This window comes from Mus caroli, unplaced genomic scaffold, assembly GCF_978045245.1.
Source record: "Mus caroli unplaced genomic scaffold, Mus_caroli_1 scaffold_4, whole genome shotgun sequence".
Classification (NCBI taxonomy): domain Eukaryota; kingdom Metazoa; phylum Chordata; class Mammalia; order Rodentia; family Muridae; genus Mus; species Mus caroli.
In genome coordinates this window covers 100811631-100833085 of record NW_028227259.1, presented here as the reverse complement: position 1 = coordinate 100833085, position 21455 = coordinate 100811631, and the positions used below count along the sequence as shown (strand labels likewise).

Sequence of the window (21455 nt, the reverse complement as noted above, 5' to 3'; positions counted from 1 at the left end):
TGGTGAGGTTAGATGGCAAGAGGTTCTTAAGGTGGCCTCTGAGTCAGTGTGGCCAGTGTCAGGGGAAAGAAACGTCAGAGGATAGATCCTCCACAAAACCAGCATGTGGATATGAAGACAGCCATTTACAAGACAAGGAGAGAGGCTTGGACAGGTGATCCCCTCACAGCAACCCAACCCCGACAACTCCTGCACCTTGAACTTCCAGCTTTCAAAATGGGGAGAAACGAAGCTCTTGCTGTTTACCCTACCCAGTCTGTGACCTTACTAACCCAGGCACACTAATGTCTGCTTCCTCGGAAAGCCCAAGCTAGGAACACACACACACACACACACACACACACACACACACACACACACAAACTTATCTTGAAACGAAGAGCCCAGCGTTAGTAAAGCATGACTTCTGAGGAGTCCCTCTCAAAGGACCTCACTCTCTCACTGGGGATTCTCCATCCTCTGGCCTGAAGCTGGCTTCTGCCATGTGCCTGCTACAACTCCTGAAACACATCTGAGCATATATGTCCCCACTTTCAAAATATAATCATTTTTGTCAAATCTATTATTGAATAAATATATTGGTTTAAGGGAGGGAGTTTTCTTCCTATAAATTTGTGTGTGTGTGTGTGTGTATACAAACACAATGCACACAGATACACACACAGATACACACACACACACACACACACACACACACACACCACAAAAGCCAGTAATCAGAACCTCGGAATGACATGCTATAGTTTGTGTCTTATCTTGGTTCGGATCTTGATCTGTGACAGAACACCATGACCTGAAGCAGCATGGTGAGGTAAGGTTTGGTTTGCACCTCGTAGATCACAGCACATCATCAAGAGAAGCCAGGGCAGGACCCTGGAGGTGGGGACTTAGCAGAGGCCATAGAGACACATGGCTTACTGGCTTGATCCTCATTGCTTCCTCAATTGGTTTTCTGATACTATCCAGGACCCCAGGACCCAAGACAGCACCAAACCTCAGAGAACTGGGACTTCCCACATCTATTATATTAAACAAGAATATGATGCACAGGTTTGCCTCAGGCCAATCTAGTAGGGCATTTCCACAACCAAGACTCTCTCTTCTCAAATGAATCTAGCTTGTGTTAAACAGAGGGGAATTAACAAGGATAAGTGTGATTTCCCAAATGTTCACACATTGGAAGCTCGATCCTCCATGTAGTGGTATTAGAAAGTAGGGAACCTTTAAGAGCTGAAGTCTGCTATGAGGAGATTAGATTACTAGAGATGCGATGCTTGGTAGAGATTCTTGCTGGTCTTATGGAATCAGCTTTTGTAAGAGCACATTGTTACAAAAAGAACGTGACTGGGCCCTCCTTGCTCTCTGGTCCCTATCTCACCAACAGCCTCTCTGCCTTTCATGCATGCTCTTTACATTTTACCACCCACCATGCTGTGATCCTGTCAGTAAAGTCCTTGCCAAACTGAGAAGATGGAGTCACATAGTCTTGGATTTCTATTCTTCTAAACTGCAAGCTAATAGAGTACTAGCTTCAGCTACTTGTTATAGTCTAACAGAAAGTGGATTAATATAAGGTATTAAAAGCAACCTGGGGCTGGTGAGATGGCTCAGTGGGTAAGAGCACCCGACTGCTCTTCCGAAGGTCCAGAGTTCAAATCCCAGCAACCACATGGTGGCTCACAACCATCCGTGACGAGATCTGGCGCCCTCTTCTGGAGTGTCTGAAGGCAGCTACAGTGTACTTACATATAATAAATAAATAAATAAATAAATAAATAAATAAATAAATAAAAATAAAAGCAACCTGTGTGTGTGTGTGTGTGTGTGTATGTATGTGTGTGTGCGCGCACGTGAGCATATAGCTGTATGTGGGGCACAGAGATCAATGTGGTATATCTTCCTCAGTTGTTTTCAATTTTCAAAGAAAAATTATCTATTGTTATTTTATGCCTATGGATGTTTTGCCTGTATGCGACTGTGCGCTACATGTGTACAGTTTCTCTGGAGGCCAAAAGAGGGCATCGGGTCTTTTGGACCTGGAATTACGAATAGTTGTCAGCTGCCACATGGGTACCGGGAACCAAACCTAGGTACTCTGGAACAACAGTGTGTCCTTTTAACTGCTGAGACATTTCTCCAGGCTTTTTTCATTTTTCAGAACAACATTCCCCCCATGAACCTGAGGCTCACTGATTGGCCCTACTGTCTATGCGTCAAGTCGCAGGGATTTGCGTGTGTCTGCTTTCTGGGTGCTAAGGTTACAGATATGCATTACCATGCCCGGCTTTCCTGTGGGATCTGAGGATGTGAACTCAGGCCCTCGTGCTCAGTGCCTAGCGCCTCACTGAATCCTCTCCCCAGCTCACAAGTGGCTTTTAAAGGTAACTCATATTTGAGCTCCATCCCTCAGGGCCTTTAATCCTTGAGTCCAGGTAGGGGGTGGGTATCATTATTTTAAAACACATCCTCAGGACATTCAATCAGGGTAGAGAACCACTGATGCAACAGAAAAGTAGAGAGAAAACCACAAAGCCTACATCAAAATCTTTAATGTCTGCTTTCTGCTCTACGTAAACCACATAAGCTAGAGGAAGTCATACAGCATAGAGCTTTATTATATCTTCGTTTATGCTTTGACATCTCTAACACTGGAATGGTAAAGCTATGTCAGGGGAAGCAAAGAAAATGGTAGGTGGTGGGGTCATCTACTTGATTTTGCTTGTCTTGTATAGTGGTGGCCATGTCTGAACTCAGGTGAAATATGCGATGTTTTTAATAAGAGAAATTGAGCAGGCATACCAATAAGAGAACTACTTGTAAGTGATAAATAAATTAAAAATAATCCCAATGGTGGTTAGTACCCTGCTCAGAGCACTGCCAATGGTCAGTTAGGCATGAACTGATGGAACACCTCAGTGCAGTTTTACTAGGTATGAGACAGCCGCATAGAACAGCCTCTGTGCGACTATAAACTAATGAGGCATGAGGAACCCAAGTGGTCCGATCATACACGCACATACAACTGGGTTTAATTGACCCAGCTGTTGTCTTAGTGTAGGACTCATCCTGACCTGAGACAGAACAGCCGAGCCTGCCCTGAGATCTTCTCTCTGTCATCTCCCCCATCACACTCATGGCCAGTGTCAGCTGTGTAAGCTACTGGGCTCTCTCTGGTCCATCTGCTCTGAAACCAGGTTGGGGTGATACTCTCTAGGCAAATTGCTACTTCAGTGAACATGCTCAGAAATGAATGTAAAAAGCCAAGAGCTGAGCATGGTAATGACTTGAGGTGAGGAAATGGAAGAGATGTATGTTTGAAAGTAGTTCATGGTTTTTGGAGGGAAGGGAGCTTTGATTGAGGCTCCATTGAGAATCGAGGCTTTGGCAGCATGCACGGGGCAAAAACCCAGCAAGTTATGACATGACTGTAGGAAACTAACTATTAGGACAGGACTTTTCCCATGGGCTCACAATAGCCAGAGGATTTCAACAAATGGATCTACCCTGCACCAAATAACATTTCAGCCTAAAAGGCCCATAGTGTTCTTGGTAATGAACAGTAGGCTTCACACAATCAGTAAATATACAAGGGCTGAGCCATTCAGCTGCTCGATTTAAGCTTTGAGAGCAAGGGGGTCTTTGAGGTAGGAAACCACACACGTTTCTAGAAGTCTTGGGGAATGAGTGCACGTATTCATGTGCGACTCACAGAGGCTAAGTAGAACTAGGTTCTGTGAACAACAAGCCTCCTCAGTCAATGCTTCAGGCAGAATCAAGAAGCTTTGATGGTCACAGATGGTTAGACCTGTCCTTGGCTCCTCTGGAAGGTACCTCTGTGGACCAGGAGGCAAACTCTACCCCAGCAGAGCAAGATGTCATCATCTGGAAAGCTCATCTGATTCTCAGGTTGGGCATCTAGTGGCTCTGGCATGCAGCAAACAGCCATGCAATGCATATTGACATAAATGCTGTGACCCATCAGCAGATGGCCTTTTACTGGGCTCTTGAATGTCTTTAAGAATTCTCATAGTCTAAGAATAGTTTCTTATAGTTTAAGAATCCCTCATAGTTTGAGGGATTTTTTTTTCTGGGTCTAGTCAAAAAAGCAATGACCTTGCTTTAGTTCTGTTGTATTGCCATGTTGTGTTGGCAAGAATAATCCAGCAGGATTCCCTAAAATATGCTAGAAACAGCAGTTATCCCTCAGTTCCTGACATCTTTGAAGGGGATTGAAATCATTAAGGGGTCAAGAGCTGCGTAGTCTGCCGTCTGATGGAGCTGTAACACTATCAACGTGTTCTAGGGAGAATAAAATTAAAATAAAGACGAGGATTTAGATTTTGGGCTGGATGTCATAGTCCCTCATTAATAGCAACAGAGGAGTTTTATACATAGTAATTATTTGGTTCAGGACAGATCTGTTTCATTGTAAGACAGATAACATGGCCTTCCGTCTCTGTCCTCTAAGGGCTTGTTTAGCTCCTCCTCATTCTCCCAGTATTTGAGTCTCAGTGACTACTGACTCCTCCTGACGATGGGTAAGCAGCTGGATGCCCAGGAAGAGGCTCCATTTGTCTCCATCTCTCAGCTCTGTGTGTCTGTCATCCCACAAAAGTGATGTTTGTCCACCCTGCAGTAATTTGAAACACACAGGTCTGTGGGATTTTGGCTACTGGCTCCCTTCCCTCTGCAGCAGGCCAGTTACAGTAGTCACCTTGATCCAGAGACATCTCCTGCCTCAAACCTCTGGATTATTCTGTGACATTTTTTGCTTAAGTCATCGCATTCTGGAATGTCTTTGTCCAAGTAGCTTAGCTTCTTTACTAGCTGGTATCCCTCTTGATTCTAACTTCCGAAGGAAAAAAAAAAACAAAGTTATTAAGCATAGGGTAGGCGGGAAAGCCCATGGAGAAAGGATGGTCTTCTAACCCAAGCTCCCTGGGAACTGGACTTCCAGCCTTACCTCTTAGCAGTGGGAGGAGGCTCATGCCTACCTTCTGCACAGTTCACAAGGACATATGATGCCCTATAGCTCACAGGGCAAAAGCAAGAGGCTTCATGGAACTCTTTTGACTGTGTTAGGAGCACAGTCAGTTCTCCTCTGCTGACATCAAGATCTCATGGCAATCTGGTGATAAGCCACTTCATGCAAACCAGCAAGAGGGGCTTGCACACTCTGGGAACCAGTGCTCACCTAAATGTATTTGCAATTTGCTCTCTGGAGAACTGGCCCTGTCCTAACTCCAGATCCTGGTAGACTCAGGCTCACCTAGTGAGACAGATACTCTGGTTTAAGCAGTAGCTAGCTGTGCTGAGAGGGGATGAGGTAATCTACTTCTACGGGAAGCTTAGGCGTCCAAAAAGAATCAAATGCACGATTCTCTAACTGGAGGACAGGGAGAGACCAGGGAATGAGGATCCTGGCTAAATGTGAAAACAGGAGGCTCTCGGTATACAGTGAGGGAGGGTTGCGCATCCCTGCCCTTTTGATAGTGAAGAGGACTGGGGCTTGGTATTCCCATCCAGTACTCAGAGTTACTGGCAAGGGTAGATTAAGGTATGTTGGTGAGGCAAGAGAAGACATGGTCAGGAAGTTAAGTCTGCCTGGAACAAGCAGATAAAGAAGCAACTCCCCACGTCAAATGGGAATCAATCTGCCTCTGGCGGGTACTACCCCAGGAGGAGGCAAGAGCACAGCTATCTCCTGAAGCAAAGATAGTCTGGCCTTTGCAGTCTGTGCAAGATTCAAAGTCAGAACTGTGAAAGAGAAAAGAGAAACTGCCCTGAGCCCTACCCCATAGGACTTGGAACCAGCCTGGGGTCAGAGGAGAGCAAGGGCTGGGACTGACCAGCAGGCGGGATGCCTGGCAGAGCGCTGCAAGAAGCTTGTGGGGCTTTTAAAATCTGTTCACTTGCAGTCACCTAACACCACAGCCAAGAGCCTGCCTGCCCTTTCATCTTTGCAGCGATACAATCGGCAACCTGACAGAATTCTGGCAGAAGCAATTAGCTTATGAATTAGTTATTAAATGTCTCATGCAGCCGAGGTATAGAGGTTGCTAATCTGCATACTTCCTGCAGGAATTTCAGGACAATAGGGAAGGGCACCTGCTTTAATTTGCATGAGGAATCTTAGCTGGTCTGCTCATCCCTGTCTGGCTCTCCTACCATATAGATCACATACCCTTTCCACCAGCACCTGGGACAAAGCAGCGGCTCCTCTCTCAGCCTGTCCCCTCTACCTTTTACACTGCCTCTTCCCTGAACCTTGAGTGTGATTTGCCTGGCTGAGCCAGGATATTGACAGTTGCATACTCCCCTGCCAAACCCATTTCCTTATTCATCAGCAAGGCCAACTCCTTCTCTGCCTTCACCTTTCCTCAAATGCCATCCTATTACTAGGGAGGCCTTCCCCCGTTCCTTTCTGTGCCCTCTAAATACTCATTTTGTCCCCAACAGCCCTAACGGTCATCTATCTGATCATCTCTCTGTGACACAGATTCATTTGTTCGTCTGCTCACTGCGGGACTCTGAACAAGAAGATGAGTTTGGAGGTGCCACTATGTCTCCTGATTTGATATGCTCTGAGTGGAATGAAGAATCTGTGATAGAACATCCAAAGAAATCTTCAGAAGATATCTAATCCTTTCAGGTTGTCATTGCCTCTAAGAAGTAATGGCAAGTTCAGCTTTGGATTTACTCAGTGTCTCTCTGGTGCTCCTCACATCATACAGCTGCCAAATTCTACAGATTCTCCCCCGAAATGCCTCCCCTTGGCTCTCTTCCCATCTCCCACCTCACAGAGTAAGACTTAAGGGGACCCAGTTGTCTCTCATATCCTTGCTTTGTTATTGTCTCAGCTGCCCTCCAGGTGCTGAGCTTTCTGCCAGTCCAGTGTGGATCCTCACCTCATTTCCCTCCCCCATTCCATTCTCTTAGATACTTCACCTCCTTCCCTGCTCAAAAGTCTACAGCGATTCTCTGTTATTTTTAGATTAAAGGGAGATTATTTATCTCAGCTTGGAGGACTCCCCATGTCGTCATAACTACCCACGAGTCTTAGCTTTTGCTCTTTTTAGAACACGTGACCCTGGTCCACTCAGCACCTGTTTATTCATGGTATTTTTGTTTCTGAAAAGAACGCAGATTTACCTTTCCAGAACTCTGACTTCCAAAGGCATTCCTGAGCCTGCCTCAACAGTGTCTTTTCACTCAGTGTCGACTTCCCTGTTTTTTAACTCTTTAACTCCAAGTCTACACCAGTCTTCCTCGAGTTACACGTATCTAGGGAGGTTCCTCATCCTGCTCAGTAGAGAAATCCAGGACGTGAGGGTGCATCTGTTCATCTTTGCTTCCTGAGGAGCAGCAAAGCTTCTCCAGAACACATTCTCATTCTGTTGAATTCAGGCTTTCTCCTCCGGTGCTGGGGGCTGAATTCCAGACCTCGTGGATGCTAGGCACATACTAGGCACATACCGTTCCACTTACCTACACTCCCAGCTGAAGGGAATAGTTACCATAGGACATTACACTGTGCTCTGCAGTCACGGTAATGCCAAAGACCAGAGGTGTACAGTTTGCTCCAGAAGTGTTGACTTTCTGGTTATGGAGATAAGAGCGCTTATATGATATTATAATTTTGTGTGTGTGTGGATCTGGGGATCAGACCCAGGGTTTTATTCATATTAAGGTTTTACCCACTTCCTAGGAGTTATCTCCCTACTTCAAATTGCCATTTTTCTAATTTAGTTTTACCAGCTACTATAAAATACTTAATACATATAATAAACATAATATAATGGCATATAATGATCAAAATTAGTGAGGCAAAAAATAAGTATCAGTTAGAACAGATTTTATATATATATATATATATATATATATATATATATATATATATATATATGCATGCCAGGATGTAACAGTCCCCAGCACTTGCTTAGGGGAAGTGAACCTAGGGCTAGATGGAGCAAGAGAGGACCACGTACCTGGGGAGGCCACATGCTCCAGGTGGCCCAGCTGGGGCTGAGTGGTGATCCTGTAGATGAGTTCTGTAGGTTTGCTGTCCTGGTCGGTGGCCGACAGCTGTGCAGTGGTGATTTTCTCCACCGAGTTCTCATCTAAGACCAGCCCTTTATTGGTGATGATGACTGGTGGGGATGTGTCTTCTGTAAAATATCAGAAACAGTATTTTGTCATGGGAGGTTTCCAGTCCCCTTTCTTCAGTTCCAGGTTGAGTGCCCAGGAGGTAAGATCAGAGCAGTCCTGAGAGCTGTTCCTCATGGGCCCCAGGAAGGGGCCAGTCCTGGGTTTTTATCTTTGCTGGTTATGTAAAAGAAGGACAGAAGCTCCACAGTGAACATGCCCGCTACTCCTTACCTAAAACACCGATGGAAAATGACTGGTCAGCCAACCTGTTGCCTTCCCCATCAACCACATCAAATTTAAAAGCAAAGCTCCCACCAGGTTCTCCTGGTCCATGGCTGTATTCTATCTGCCCTATAAAATAGAGAAGGAAGGAAGAAAAAACCCAGATGAGTTATGAGTACCTTTAGCTACTCATTTCTGAATCGAGAGGTAGAATACTTCAATTGGTATTCACACCGAGGAATCAATTCACACCTTCCTTACCTAGGTGCCATTTTTGACATTTTAATCTAAAGTCTCATTCCCTCTCTTTCCTCTCCTACCACCAACTTCCTTATACCGTCAAGGCTCCTCATAACAAATTTCCTCCACATGACATTTCCTCTGGTAGGGCTCAGCTATCCTGAAGTCTTTAGCTTGGCTTCTGAGGGGGTCTCATGAGTACCTAGGTGAATGAGGCTGCATATGGGCACACGGCACTGACCCCAGCCACATCATTTGGAGCCACCCTCCAATAAATCCACATCACAAGGCAAGAGAGGGCAGGCCTGCAGCCCACCTCTCCAGGGATCTTCCACTTCCCACTGCCCGGTACACAGAGGAGCATGGGCTGTATCCAACCAATAGATATGCTAGCACGTAATCTGCACAAAATGGTCAGGAAGGATCCAGAGGAAGAATGACAGGGCATCCCATTTTGCTGACATACATCATTTGTCTGGACCCATCACTGTGAACAGAACCAAACCTTGCAAAGGGCTGCCTGCCCTCATTTTTCACAAGGGGACACTGAGGAATGCAAGAATTAAATAACTATGCCATCCTGTTGTCTACTGCACCTCCTTGCCGACCCACAGATCCAGTGAGCATCTAGCTGCTCTCAGTTTAGGTGTGTCAGTACATTATCAGAGCCCATACTTCTTCTCCTGGGGCCATATTTCTCCTTCTAGAAGGAATTGCACTGGGTCACATGGTTTTGGGCCATTTCTCCTCCCATCTATGATGTTTTTCCTTTTCTACCCCCGAAAGCACTGTACAGTAGCTACGTAGCATTCAACATTTATGCCTTTGCGTTACATCAGCATTTTCTGAAGGAGGGATGAGGCATGTAATCTCCCCCAGGCAGCTCCGATTTATGCTCTTCCATTTAACCTAGTTCATTAACTGGTGCTCTTGGGGAGCCGGGCAGAGATATAAATTGCTCACCTAAGGAAGGCATAATTTTCACCATCATCCATCCCAACACACTTCCTTTTGCTTTTTCTCTCTCACACATCCTTTTTAGCAACACAGCATTCAAACTGACACGTCCCCCCCTCTACAATAGACACAGATTTCTCAGAAAATACATTTCTCTGGCCTAGAAAAATAATTCCCTCTCCATTTTTTTAAAACAAAAGAGAGACAAAGAAAAATAAATGAAGCTATAACTCAGCTCGCATTGAAAACAAAGAAAGCACAGGCTCCTGCCACAGGCTTGCCAGGCACTTAGCTCCCACTTTGTTATAGCAGACAGACTTTGGAAAGCTTCGACAGGCAGAGAGTACAGGCTGACCTTGGCTAACGTCTGCCTGGGTGAAGCTCCGGATGGGGCCTCTAACAGAGATTTGCTCTAGGTTGTCAGCCTTAGCCATCAGCAGACGCCCTGCACCAGGGTCTTCCTTCAGGATGTATACAAGCTGGCTGGCCTCAGAGTCAGTGTCTGTTGCTTTCAAGTGCTGCTCTGTGATGTGTGCTACGGACCCTGGGAGAGAGCAGAAGAGAGAAATGTCATTCTCCATCTTTCCTTCAAATGGGACACCAGGTGACACACATTACTCCAGAGTACATACCAGGCATTTTTCTCTTTCCATTTCCAGCTGAGTAAAACACTAATTTCCCCAAAAGAAAATCATGTAGAACTATGCTCTTTGCTTGTGTCCTCTTCACTCTTGCTCATGCTGGCTCTTATAGTAGCCTCCATGTGGAACCTAGCAACAACAGCTACTTCTATGAAGCACATACATCTAGGCCTTGCGTTTAAGAAACCTCCTTCAATTTGATTTATTTGCTGTCTGGAGAATAATGAAATCAGCAAGCACCAGCTGTACATGAGCTCATGAGCATCTCTCATTGTCATCTTGGACAAAACTGTCAAAATCAGTGTTCCTCAAGTTGGAAGGTAAACTGAGCATAGGGGTCAGGTTTAGGGTCTGTGTGGAGACTGGGGGCAGAGGCAAGACACCCACCATGGGAACACTTCTCATAACCCTGCCCTTTGTTTGCTTCCTGCCCAGCTATGTTCCTGTCTTAAAAACAGCAAATACTAGTGATGTCAACACTCAACATCCATGCCACACATGTCTTAGTGTTTAGAATGGCACTGCCCCTTCTCCCAAAAATGTGACCTTTCACACTCTACCCAGACCACCCAGTAAGTAGCCTTGAGGGACAAGACAATGTCTTCCTCCAGACAAAGATCTGACTGACTCGGTGCTTGACACGATATGCTATATCCCAAGCACAAGTTCCTCGTGTGTCATGTATCCCAGTGCATGTGATGTCACCCCTGCTGTCCCTCTGCAATACACCACAAGGCTTAGAGGACAGAGTGATTTGAAGTTCGATGGAAAAAACAATCATGCCTTCTCCAAGAGTCCATGCAACAATAACAGACTACTTTGCTTGTAAGTAGCAAAATGCCAATTTATAGAAGCTTCGATAACTCTCAAAACTGCAGACTTTATTATACCATGTGCTTATTTTTCAATACAAAACATATGGGAAACTAAAATAAACAAACTACAGAGTTCTGGTGCACAGAGACTCTAGTCAAAGGCCCACTCACTGTTAACTTCCTACAGTATAGCATATTCAAGGCTAATACCTATCATTGTGCCTTTAATGCTACTAAAACACAGCAAAAGTCTGACAGTTTGATGCCAGAATGGCATACAAAGTGATTGTCAATTATTTGCATAACCCCTTAACTCCCAGTAGCCTCCCAACTGCTCTTCTGTGCCTTTTCAATTTATTTAAAAATTAAAGTCTTGAAAAACCTTGCCAGGGTTCTTTTGTTGTAGGTTTCTATGCTGTAGGTTGGACAGAGGCACGATCACAGGAAACCTGGCTCTAAGCTGAATCTTATGATTTTGAGGCTACTGAAAATATTATGGACACATCATAAAATGTTCTCAAATTCACCGGCAGAGGTGTCTTGCCTGGAGAATTTCCTTGGTTCGTATTTCTAACTCACATCTTGGGGTTCTTAAACAGAAATTTCCCCCAAATTCCACTTTCCTTAGATATTGAATAGTTCCCTCAAAAGGAATCCAGAGCATTAACATGGAAGAAGATACTGACTGTCTACACAGGCTTCTTTTTTATATATATAAAAAAGTAAGTATGGGAAAACGGGGTTATGCTCTTCCATTCCTACAGGAATTGCTATGGCTTGATGATGGAATGTTCTTCACAGGTGCATGTGTTGAGGCTTAGTCTCTAGCTAATGTCACTATTTTGGCAAGTGCTAAAAACTTTAGGGGGTAGAACTCAGCTTAGGAAGTAGGTCTCGGGTGTGTGTGTGTCCTTGGCAGCTAGATACTGCTCTGGTCTTTAGCCCTGCTTATCAAAAGACAAGGAGCTATGATCAGCTCTTCTTGTTTCTCCCATAATGGTGGTCTCTTCTTCTTCTTCTTCTTCTTCTTCTTCTTCTTCTTCTTCTTCTTCTTCTTCTTCTTCTTCTTCTTCTTCTTCTTCTTCTTCTTCTTCTTCTTCTTCTTCTTCCTTCTCCTTCCCCTCCTCCTCCTCCTCCTCTTCCTCTTCCTCCTCCTCCTCCTCCCCACAGAAAACTCTGGAGCCAGCCACTTATGAACTAAAACCCATGAAACCACGAACCCATAAAAATATGCTTCCTTTGAATGTGTTTTTCATAAGTATGTGTCATGGTGACAAAAAAATCGGGCTAACACACCTGCTGAAAGCTGAAGTCCTCGGTTTATTGCCAAGTGGGGAATGTTGGTTGATGGCAGTTCTATATAGATCTCCATTCTCCCTGTGTCTACATGGAGGCCATCCGTGAGAGAGAACCGGAACTCATCGACTGCCATATAGGTATCACCAGGTAAGTAGCCAACCAGCCCAGCTAGGACATCCTGATAGGTGAAGGAGGAGCCTTGGTCTAAGACTGTCCCATTTTCTAGAGGGTCAGAGGCAGTAGACCTCCGGAGTAGATGACCTGCAGAAGGAAGAGAGGAATGATAAAGAAACAAATAGATTTATATACTTATATAATCAAAACAGTCCAACTTTGCCAACTAACGTGAGCCTATGTAGAATATGAAGTAGCTCAGAGACCCTTGGTGTAGGCATAGGTTGTGACCTGTGACCTTGTCTATAAATAAAGAAGACAAAGGTCCACTCTTGAGACTAAAATTCTCCTAAGGAGACACAAGTGGAAGTGAAATATAGTGGCTTAAAAATATCACATCTCCCTCCCCGGATTCAAACCCACTCCATGATCTGAACTTTATTTTCCTTTCTGCAAAGTGAAAATAGCCCTCCATCCTCTCTGCTTACAGTGTGCAGATCACAGGGTCTATGTTTTAAATTCCTTTCAAATTGATGAAGGCTATAAGCATGCTTTTAAGGAGGCTTGTTTTTCTGTTTTTAAGGGGGTCCCACATGGCAAGGGTATATGCCATCAGACTATAGTTATAGTCATCAGAGATTGAGAATTAAGGTAATCGGAAAATGGGTTGGCCGGTAGCTGCTTCCATTATTAACCCTGCAGCAACAACAGCAATTCTGTCTTTAAAAGTGCAACCTGGAGTTGAGAGTGATTGACACCATGCATGTCTCCAGAGCTTTAGCTTCGGGGTAGCATTTAGAGGAGGGGGTGGAGTCTACATTTGCTTTAAATTAGAGAATGCTCCTGTGGCACAGGGAACATGTTTGTGAGAGTCTTCTAACATGCTGATAGGCTGCATGGGGCAGCACCGATGATCAAATGATGTCGTCTACCCTGAGAAGAAGCTACACAAACACTGAAACCTGTTTTGCTTGAGATTATAAAGGAGACCAAGAAAAGAGTTGAAGTGAAATTTCAGAGACACCAATTACTTAGCATGCAGGTTTTTAAAATAGCATCAACCAGGACCCGTAAGGCTCTTGGCTAGCTGTGAATCTGATTATATTTTGATGCAGAGGACTGGCTGTACGTAGGGAAGGAGAAGGAGTAATGAACCCACCCACAAGCTCACGCTCACCACCCATCAGGCACATTAATGAAGCAGCAGCTTTCCACCCTGGTTTGTGTCTTACCATGGTCAGGCTTTTTCATCAATACAAAGATCAGCTCATTATCTGGGGTGTCCAGATCTTGTAGGCTCAAGGAAGAATTGCTTATCGCCACTCCCGAGCTCAGTCGTACTCCCAGGGGCCGCAAGGTCATCCTGGGAGGCTCATCGTTCTTCCTCTGATGAAAGTATAAAATATTTGGTCTCACACAGATATGAGTTTAAGAAGGAAAAAAAAAACCCAAGCATTCGGAGAATGTATCATTACTGAAACAACCTTCACTATCCAATCAGTTTTTAATGTGCTGCTGGGTTTATCTCCTAGTCAAAAATGTAGATTATAAATAAGAGGTCACATAAATAAAAGGAGGCTGATAGGAGGCTGATGGACATTCTATAAACAGTTACTAAGGTATTTTCCATAGGTAGAGTGACCATAATTTTCTAGATATAAACAAAAGACATAATTTAGAAATACAGGTATATTTGAGGATCAAAGTCTATTTTAATTCAGGTGGTCTTAGAAATTTCGCAACACACCACACATAGCTTCTAGTGCTGCCTCCTAGCCCTGCTCCATCCCTGGCCCTTATACAAGTTTTCACACATTTTATCTTCTCAAGGCAGAGGGCATTTCATTCTCAGATTTATCTTTTTTCTCCCTCTCCTTGGTGCCATAAAGCAAGACTATGATTTAATCCCAGCACTCGGGAGGCAGAGGCAGTGGATTTCTGAGTTCGAGGCCAGCCTGCTCTACAAAGTGAGTTCCAGGACAGCCAGGGCTACACAGAGAAACCCTGTCTCGAAAAACCAAAGGGGGGGGGGTGAGTTTCTCAATAAGTATAGGACTGAGGATCAAATTCTTTTGATTTTATAGTTAAATAAATAAAATTAATTTATAAAAGAAAAGGCCAGCAGTGTATGGAGAACCCACTTGTGGTAATATCAGAGATGGGCATATGTCAGTTTTCATCTAAATATGGAAACGGCATGGTGTCTCTGATTCCTACAAATTGTTTTACCCAAAAACAAAAATAATTTTATCTTAAATCAGAAATTCATATCTCCAACTCAGACCTTCCCCAAATGCCAACTACTATTTCGAAAGCTTCCAGAAGGTCAGGGTTATGTGTTAAAATTGATATTTAAATTTGAAGGTCACATGCAGCCCTTTGCTTGTGAGTTGATACATGGGCTTGGTTAAGACTGGGATATCATGTAGTTTAAGGTCAGCTCTTTTAAGAGTGGGATGTTGTGTGCCTGAAGGCTTACTCTCCACCTTCCAAAGTCTTTACCTCAATGGTGATATTGATGCTGTGGATTTCAGAGCGACCGCTTCCGTCACTCACATAAAAACTAAACACATCATGGGTCGGCTCGATGCTTTCATGAATGCTCTGAAAGTAATAAATGTAGTTTTCTAGGACATCTTGAATAGGGAATGAAGCCTCCAGTTCACTGTTGGCTCCTGGGCCAAAGCGATCTCCTGCATAATATCAAGAGAAAACATATACCTTGATTGATAAGAATCTCATCTAGAAAAGAAGACCTTAGCAACATGTGATAAAAGTATGATTGTGGGAGAAGCCAGGACAGAGCTCAAGACCAGAAACTGGTCTTGGGTTGGATAGTGCTTCTAAGACTCTTCCCATCTCTAAATGGATGTGCCGGTCCTGCTGTCTCGACAGGGAATCAGGTGATGTCCAAGTACCTGAAACCTCTTGGTTGCTTTACATTTACACAGGACAGATTCTGTGGTTGGTTTCTTTCCAATCATTTACCCAAACAGAGCGTAAATATCAATACAAATAACCAGCATTCTAATTTAAACGTTAGCAATTTCAGAGGCCCTCTTCCTGGTATATTCTTCAAGTGTTACCCATTTCTCTACCTAAGAAAAAGTTAACTATTGCCTTCTCTGTTTAGACCCTCTCTTCCCACAACATTCCCATTTGACTTCCAAGTTTCTTGTTTTTAAGCTTTCTTTATTCTCAAGTTCCTCTCCTACTTCCATGTAGTTTTATGGTTGTTTTGTTTTGTTCTGTTTTGCTTTTTTCTTTTTAAGAGAGAGAGGGAAGGAGACTGCATTTAATTAGGGTTACTGCTTGAGGAAGAGTCAAAGTACCAGGGACTGTGTGCCACTAAGAATGTAACTCCCCACACCCTTGTAGCCTTTGTCTCTCGTAGAGCAGTGGTTGGAGTGTTGGCAGGCCCAGTCCTGTGGGAGTCTGTGCAGGCAGCCACTGCTGCTGTGAATTCATGGTGACAATAGCTATAACATGAATAGAAGACACCATTTTCCAGCACTCCTTCCCATATTCCAGGTCTGATTTCCAAAGTGTCTTGAACTATACATCAGTTACAACCCAGCCTATAGGGGAGTATGCCAAGGCTACTGGGTACTCAGACACCACATAAATACCACAACACTCAGGTACCTTTCAGACTTGGAAGTGTTTTGGTCCCATTCCAGGAGGAAGTGCTACTACAGTCTGAGTGAGTGTCCCACTAAGACCATGTACTAGTCTCCAGCCTGTGGTGTGAAGCCTTTAGGAGATGGAACTAAGTGGGAAGTCTTAGAATCAGGGTGGCTTTGAGGATGCTAGGACCCTGCATCATTTCTTTCTCTCTTTCAAATCCTGGGCTGAAGTGGACATTTCAGGGTTCTTTGGAAAGTCAGCTGTGTTGTATGGCATTTTGCCGGGGCAAACACGTGAAGCAGCATTTTCCTGAAGTGGACACAGATGAAAGACTAAGGCAGACTCATGAAGGAATGTTTAGCTGAAGCAGACACAGGAGAGAGGATGTTCCGCTAAAGAAAGGATATGATGAAGGATTCTTTGGTAACAACATGCATATATTGGTCTGCCTTACATTGCATACTTGAGCTGCATTTGTCAGGACTCCATAGAGAGACATGCACCAAAAACCTTCTGGTGCTGTGCTACAGTTTCTTGCTACTTGCTAGGATTCAGGATGATTGGCAAATGATGCTAGCTGAGACAGACTCACGTGCCGAGGCAAGACCCATGGAGGATATGTGATGTTTGGAGGGAGTATAAAAAGGACAGTGATGGGGGGTGAACTTGGCTTGCTTATAGAGCTAGCTGTGCAATGCTTGTGGGTCTCCCATCTTTGATGGTCTTCTCTTTGATGAGAGAGGCACAGCTGAGAACTTTTCCTGGCATTCTTCCAGGTCCCTCATGCTGACTGGTGCTGAAGCTAAGGCCTGGCTGTCTGCTAGTGGCATTGCTGCTGATTCATGTTTATAATCCCAATTCTACCGATCTGGACTACTAGCATATTTGTGAAGTGTTGGTGAGTGCATCGAACTGCCCCTGTTGATCTGCGAACTGAACTGCCAATTCCCAGACGACACTGACGAGAGTTGCCCCAAAGAGCCTTTCTAAACAGGTCCACTTCCCCTGTATCTTTTCTTTTCTACTACTTCTGATAGGTGGTGGAGGTTAAAGCATTTAAGAACCAAAATTACAAGTAGACATTGAAAAAATTAAAGTTACACTGGGCTTAAGGAGAGAGCTTCGTTCTACCATTTTACTCTGGTTACGATGGGTTGCCATAGCTAGGGGGTCCAACTGACCACAAACTCCTACCACTGCTCTCACAAGGAAAGTATATCTTGCCTCTCTGGCAGTTGACTTATCTCCGGTTTGTGTTATTGTAACTGAAAATTGACCAACTGGGTACATTTTGGGAAGTGAGATGCTCATGGGGGCGCCTTTCAAAGTTATGTACTTTGCTGCCTCCTGATTCCTCACCCCATCCAATAACAAACGTTGCAAAGGGCCAAGGGCGAGAGTAAGCAACGTCTAAGTGATGGATGGCTTGGCCTGGTCTTGCTTCTAGCCAAGTCCTTCTAATTGATTGATTTTTTTACTCGATACCACAGTTTTCTAGAGTGGAGAGAAAAATAATTCTGTGTCTACACATTTCCTGGGTATATATGAACAACACAAAGTAGAGGTGGTCTGTATAAAAACCAAAGAGCTTCCTCTACCCTCTATATGATTCTTTGCAAACACCAGATTCTAAAAAGGCTATTAACCTCTTAACTGTAGACAGAGCTGTTTGCTGGCACCCCAGTGTAAAGACCAGGACTGAAGAGTGCCTTTTGTTGGCTTGTTTTCTCACAACTTGTTTGAAAGAAGAAAAAGAAGACTGCAGCTGAGAGAGACCTAAGCAGCCAGTGACCTAGTATTCTCTGGGACAGAGAGATCACGGTTTCCAGAAGGAGCTGCTGAGGGCACTTCCCAGTTTTGCCTTCTCCTTTCTTCAATCTTCATAAACTGGGAACTGTGACTTTGTTATCTGGGTCAAGAAAAGCCTCCGTAAACACTACCTCAAAATATACAGAATAAAATAAGCCTCATTTTAAAACTGGTGGAGAGTTAGTTGGTCATCAGGGGAGTCAGACAGGGAGGCTGCAAAGCATCAGTCTTTCCAAGTTTTAAAATTGCACTTTCTATTTTTGATGTACATCTCTGATGTGTGTTCCCTGCCTTCCTCAGCAGAATGTCCTAGGTACAAATTAAACTGTCCCCGGTGAGTGTGGCTGTCATCCTGAACACCTGCTTTACTCAGCACTGGAACTGAGAGGTCCTCAGAACAACTCAGCGGGTCATGCCCTGATCAGGCCGGTCCTGAATGAACTTAGATTCTATGCCATCGGGTTTCATGCTCAACACGGTAATCATTCTGTTTTCCATCTTGCTTGGTTAAAAAGTAAAAGTTGCTTTTACCAAATTTAAAACTGTGTTCCAAAGGCCTAGAATTAAATTCAGGTAGCAAGTTGCATCAGCATACAAAACACTTGCTTCCAAACAGAGGTATGGGGCTTCTTCCTCTGAGGAAAAGGCCACTTCTTCAGTTGATATAAACTGGTCAATTATTGTGTGCCCTTGAGCATCTTTTCTTTCCGTTAGGTTCATGCCCATTACACTATAGAATGAAGAGTCTCTTAGTGGTCCTAGGACAAGCACCCATCCTGGGCATCACGCATAGGCTAACAAAAAGTATTGGTTCATGGGCTACACCAGTGGGAGCTTTTGGGATGCTGCCCAAGAAATTGTGTTTTCACAATGTCTTCGGATGTGGCTTATGCACATTATAGTTTGGAGAACTTTTTTTTCCAGAGCGTCTGAGACTTGGCAGGATTTTGACAACAGCCTATCTGGGCTGTTTCATGTGCTTCAGGTAAATGTCAAGCTGTGTTACAAGGGATGCCTGGGAAAGAAATCGCCTAGAGAGAGGAGGTAGTGAGCAGCCTCGGCCTATCGTGTATCATGCTCTCCCACCTCAGTGATGCGGAGGTGCGTGTCTCTTCAGGAGATGCTGTTTGTCCTCTGCCCATAGTGGGCCCCCTCTGACCCTTCAAGTTCCAATTCCCCGGGGTTTTTCTGCCTATGCAGACAGAAGCCATTGCTTTGTTCTGTGCCCTCAAGGCACTGCTCCTCTGCTGTCATTTACCACGTAATCCATCAGTCTTTCTATCCGTCTCCCACCCCAGGCACCGGTCAACGTTATTCATGTTAACACTGCATCTAGCGCAAACATTTGTCGAAAGGAGCTTAATTATGCAATAAACAAATCTTCAGGCACACACGGAAAGACAAGGGAGGGAAAAGATCCAAGACTTTTGATAGGAGAACATGACTGTTTTAAATGAGTTTCTGGTTATCAGGCTCAAGTGGCAGCCACCATGCTGGACACAGACACCTGCAGTCAATGACCTGTCTGCGGGAGCTGCTAGCTCTGTGCCAATTAAAGTCCAGCACAGGCATTTGTTCACTCGGGAATCTCATTGCAGACGGGGGTAGCTCAGAAACTGTCAGGAGCTGTCTCAGCTGCCAGTCACAGTGGGTCTCCAGGGGCCTGTGGACTGCAAGTGCCTTTCACCTCTCCTTGTGTACGATAACCTCCAGTGGGTTTAGGGCAGATGGTACAGGGGAGGGATGCTGAAGAGGATGTCAGAGATAGACAGCATGCATTTCAATTCACGACATAGCCATAGGAGGAGCTGAGAGACAAGCTACAGTTCCTCCGAACTGCAGCTGCCTCATAGGAAGGGGACCGGGATCTCTGTTTCCTTGACACCTAATTCCGAATACAACCTGTGAGCCCTTCATTCCCCACGGCTCATACTCTAAATCCCTTTACTTTGCTCTAGTTTTTCCATTTATTAACCTTCTAACATCTTGTGTTTTTTCCCCCCATTTATTCCCCTCTCTCTGCTAGGATAAAAGTCAATATGAAGGTGGAGAGGGTTATCTGTTTTGTATACTGATATATCTTTGATGCTTAAAAAAATGCATGGCATAAAGAAAATACTAAGTGCCTTTTTTTTTTCCTTACATGAAATAAACTTTCCTTTCTCTCAGTTTCTTGAAAAGCGGGTCCATCTCCCTTTAATGCTCCATGTCCAGGTTTAATTAGAATATTTCCCCTCCCCTCCGTTTCCAGATCCTAAATAGTGGCCCAGCAAAGCCGCAAGGGTTACCTGTTCCTGTGTTCTCGATGCAGCCATACTTGGGCAGAGCGCTTAGTTTAATGACAGTGTCGCCCTGAAGGTTGTCCTGATCTTCAGTCGCAAAGAAGTGGTGGAGAGAGAGTGGTGCTCTCCCTCCCTCATCAACCTGAGGAAGAAAGGAGGGTACAATGGACAACTGCAGGGGTCGGGGCACAGAACCCGAAACTGGTGCCTGGGGTCACCATCAGCACCAGTTCTACTTTTGTGGGAGGTAGATCTCTACAGATGAAGAAGGTCTGCTGCCAAAGCCGGGCTATCTTTCAGCACCTCACAGAGATGCGCACACACCTCTGCTATGCATCTCCAATCAAAACTGCACTTCATGCAATGATGGATCTGGTTATAAAGCAGTTCTGGCTAGTTCTAACCACCCATCTCAACATGTTTCAGGATGGGACAGCTGCCTTCTCGGGGCATCAGAATTCCTTAGAGCATAGCTGGAAAATGACAGATGCAGCCCTCTTTCCCATTCCCTGGGTTGACTGTCCTACAGGCGATACCGTCTAGAATAAAAGTCCCATTTATCCCCTCATATTGTATATTTATAGGGGTGTAGAAATAAAGAACTACTATACCTGAAAGTTAATACTTATCGTAACATCAAAGAAGAAATAAATCAATATATGTAAAGGCAGTTGTTCAAATAACCTTTTCTTTAGGGCCTGACTTTATGTGCTAACTCTGCAGTCTGGACCTGATGTTTTTCACCTGCCTGCAGGAAATGGTCAAGGCACTTTAGTCTGAACTTGTGGCTACACACAGGGTGGTGTATAAATTATAAAATGAGACTCTTGGAATGGAAATAGTTCAAGTTACTTCTCCAAGTTGGAGAAGATAGGAAAAAAGGTCACAACTATTTGGAAATTATTCAGAGTTTCATGAATTTTAAAGTCCTCCATAGAGCCAGAAGTGGCCTAGGCTTTGGGTATTATTGTTTCTGTGTAAGGCAGGGGAGGGAAAATTAATACCTGTGAATCCCCTGCTGTGCATCAGACACTATGCTAGGAGTGATGCAAGCTATTTTAATTAATCACTGGAGAAATCTCTATATGGTAGAATTTGTAATGTTTAAGGAAAAAACAGAGGCTAGTGCTTGTTGCAAAGCCAGTCTGGTACAGGCACTCAGACTGGCAATTCCAGTGACAGGCGCATGTAATATTACCTCTCACATAGGATTTATTAATCTTGTTAATAATAATATATGCTGGTTTCATTCATGTGGGGTCAGCTTTTCGTGGTTTAATTGTTAGCAACACTAAACTGTA

General features: G+C 44.4%; 1 protein-coding gene across 2 annotated transcripts in view; it reads right to left on the bottom strand.

Moving 5' to 3' along the window:
• Fras1 (Fraser extracellular matrix complex subunit 1) overlaps positions 1-21455 on the bottom strand; it is a 419154-nt gene that overhangs the window by 63567 nt on the left and 334132 nt on the right. For both annotated transcript variants that reach the window (XM_021162463.3, XM_029477538.2), the window contains 7 exons: positions 20161-20296; positions 14939-15129; positions 13669-13822; positions 12320-12583; positions 9923-10111; positions 8380-8499; positions 7989-8168 (listed from right to left, as the gene is read on the bottom strand). In XM_021162463.3, the coding sequence (XP_021018122.1) occupies positions 7989-8168; positions 8380-8499; positions 9923-10111; positions 12320-12583; positions 13669-13822; positions 14939-15129; positions 20161-20296 (1234 nt within the window). The remainder of the gene's footprint in view (positions 1-7988; positions 8169-8379; positions 8500-9922; positions 10112-12319; positions 12584-13668; positions 13823-14938; positions 15130-20160; positions 20297-21455) is intronic.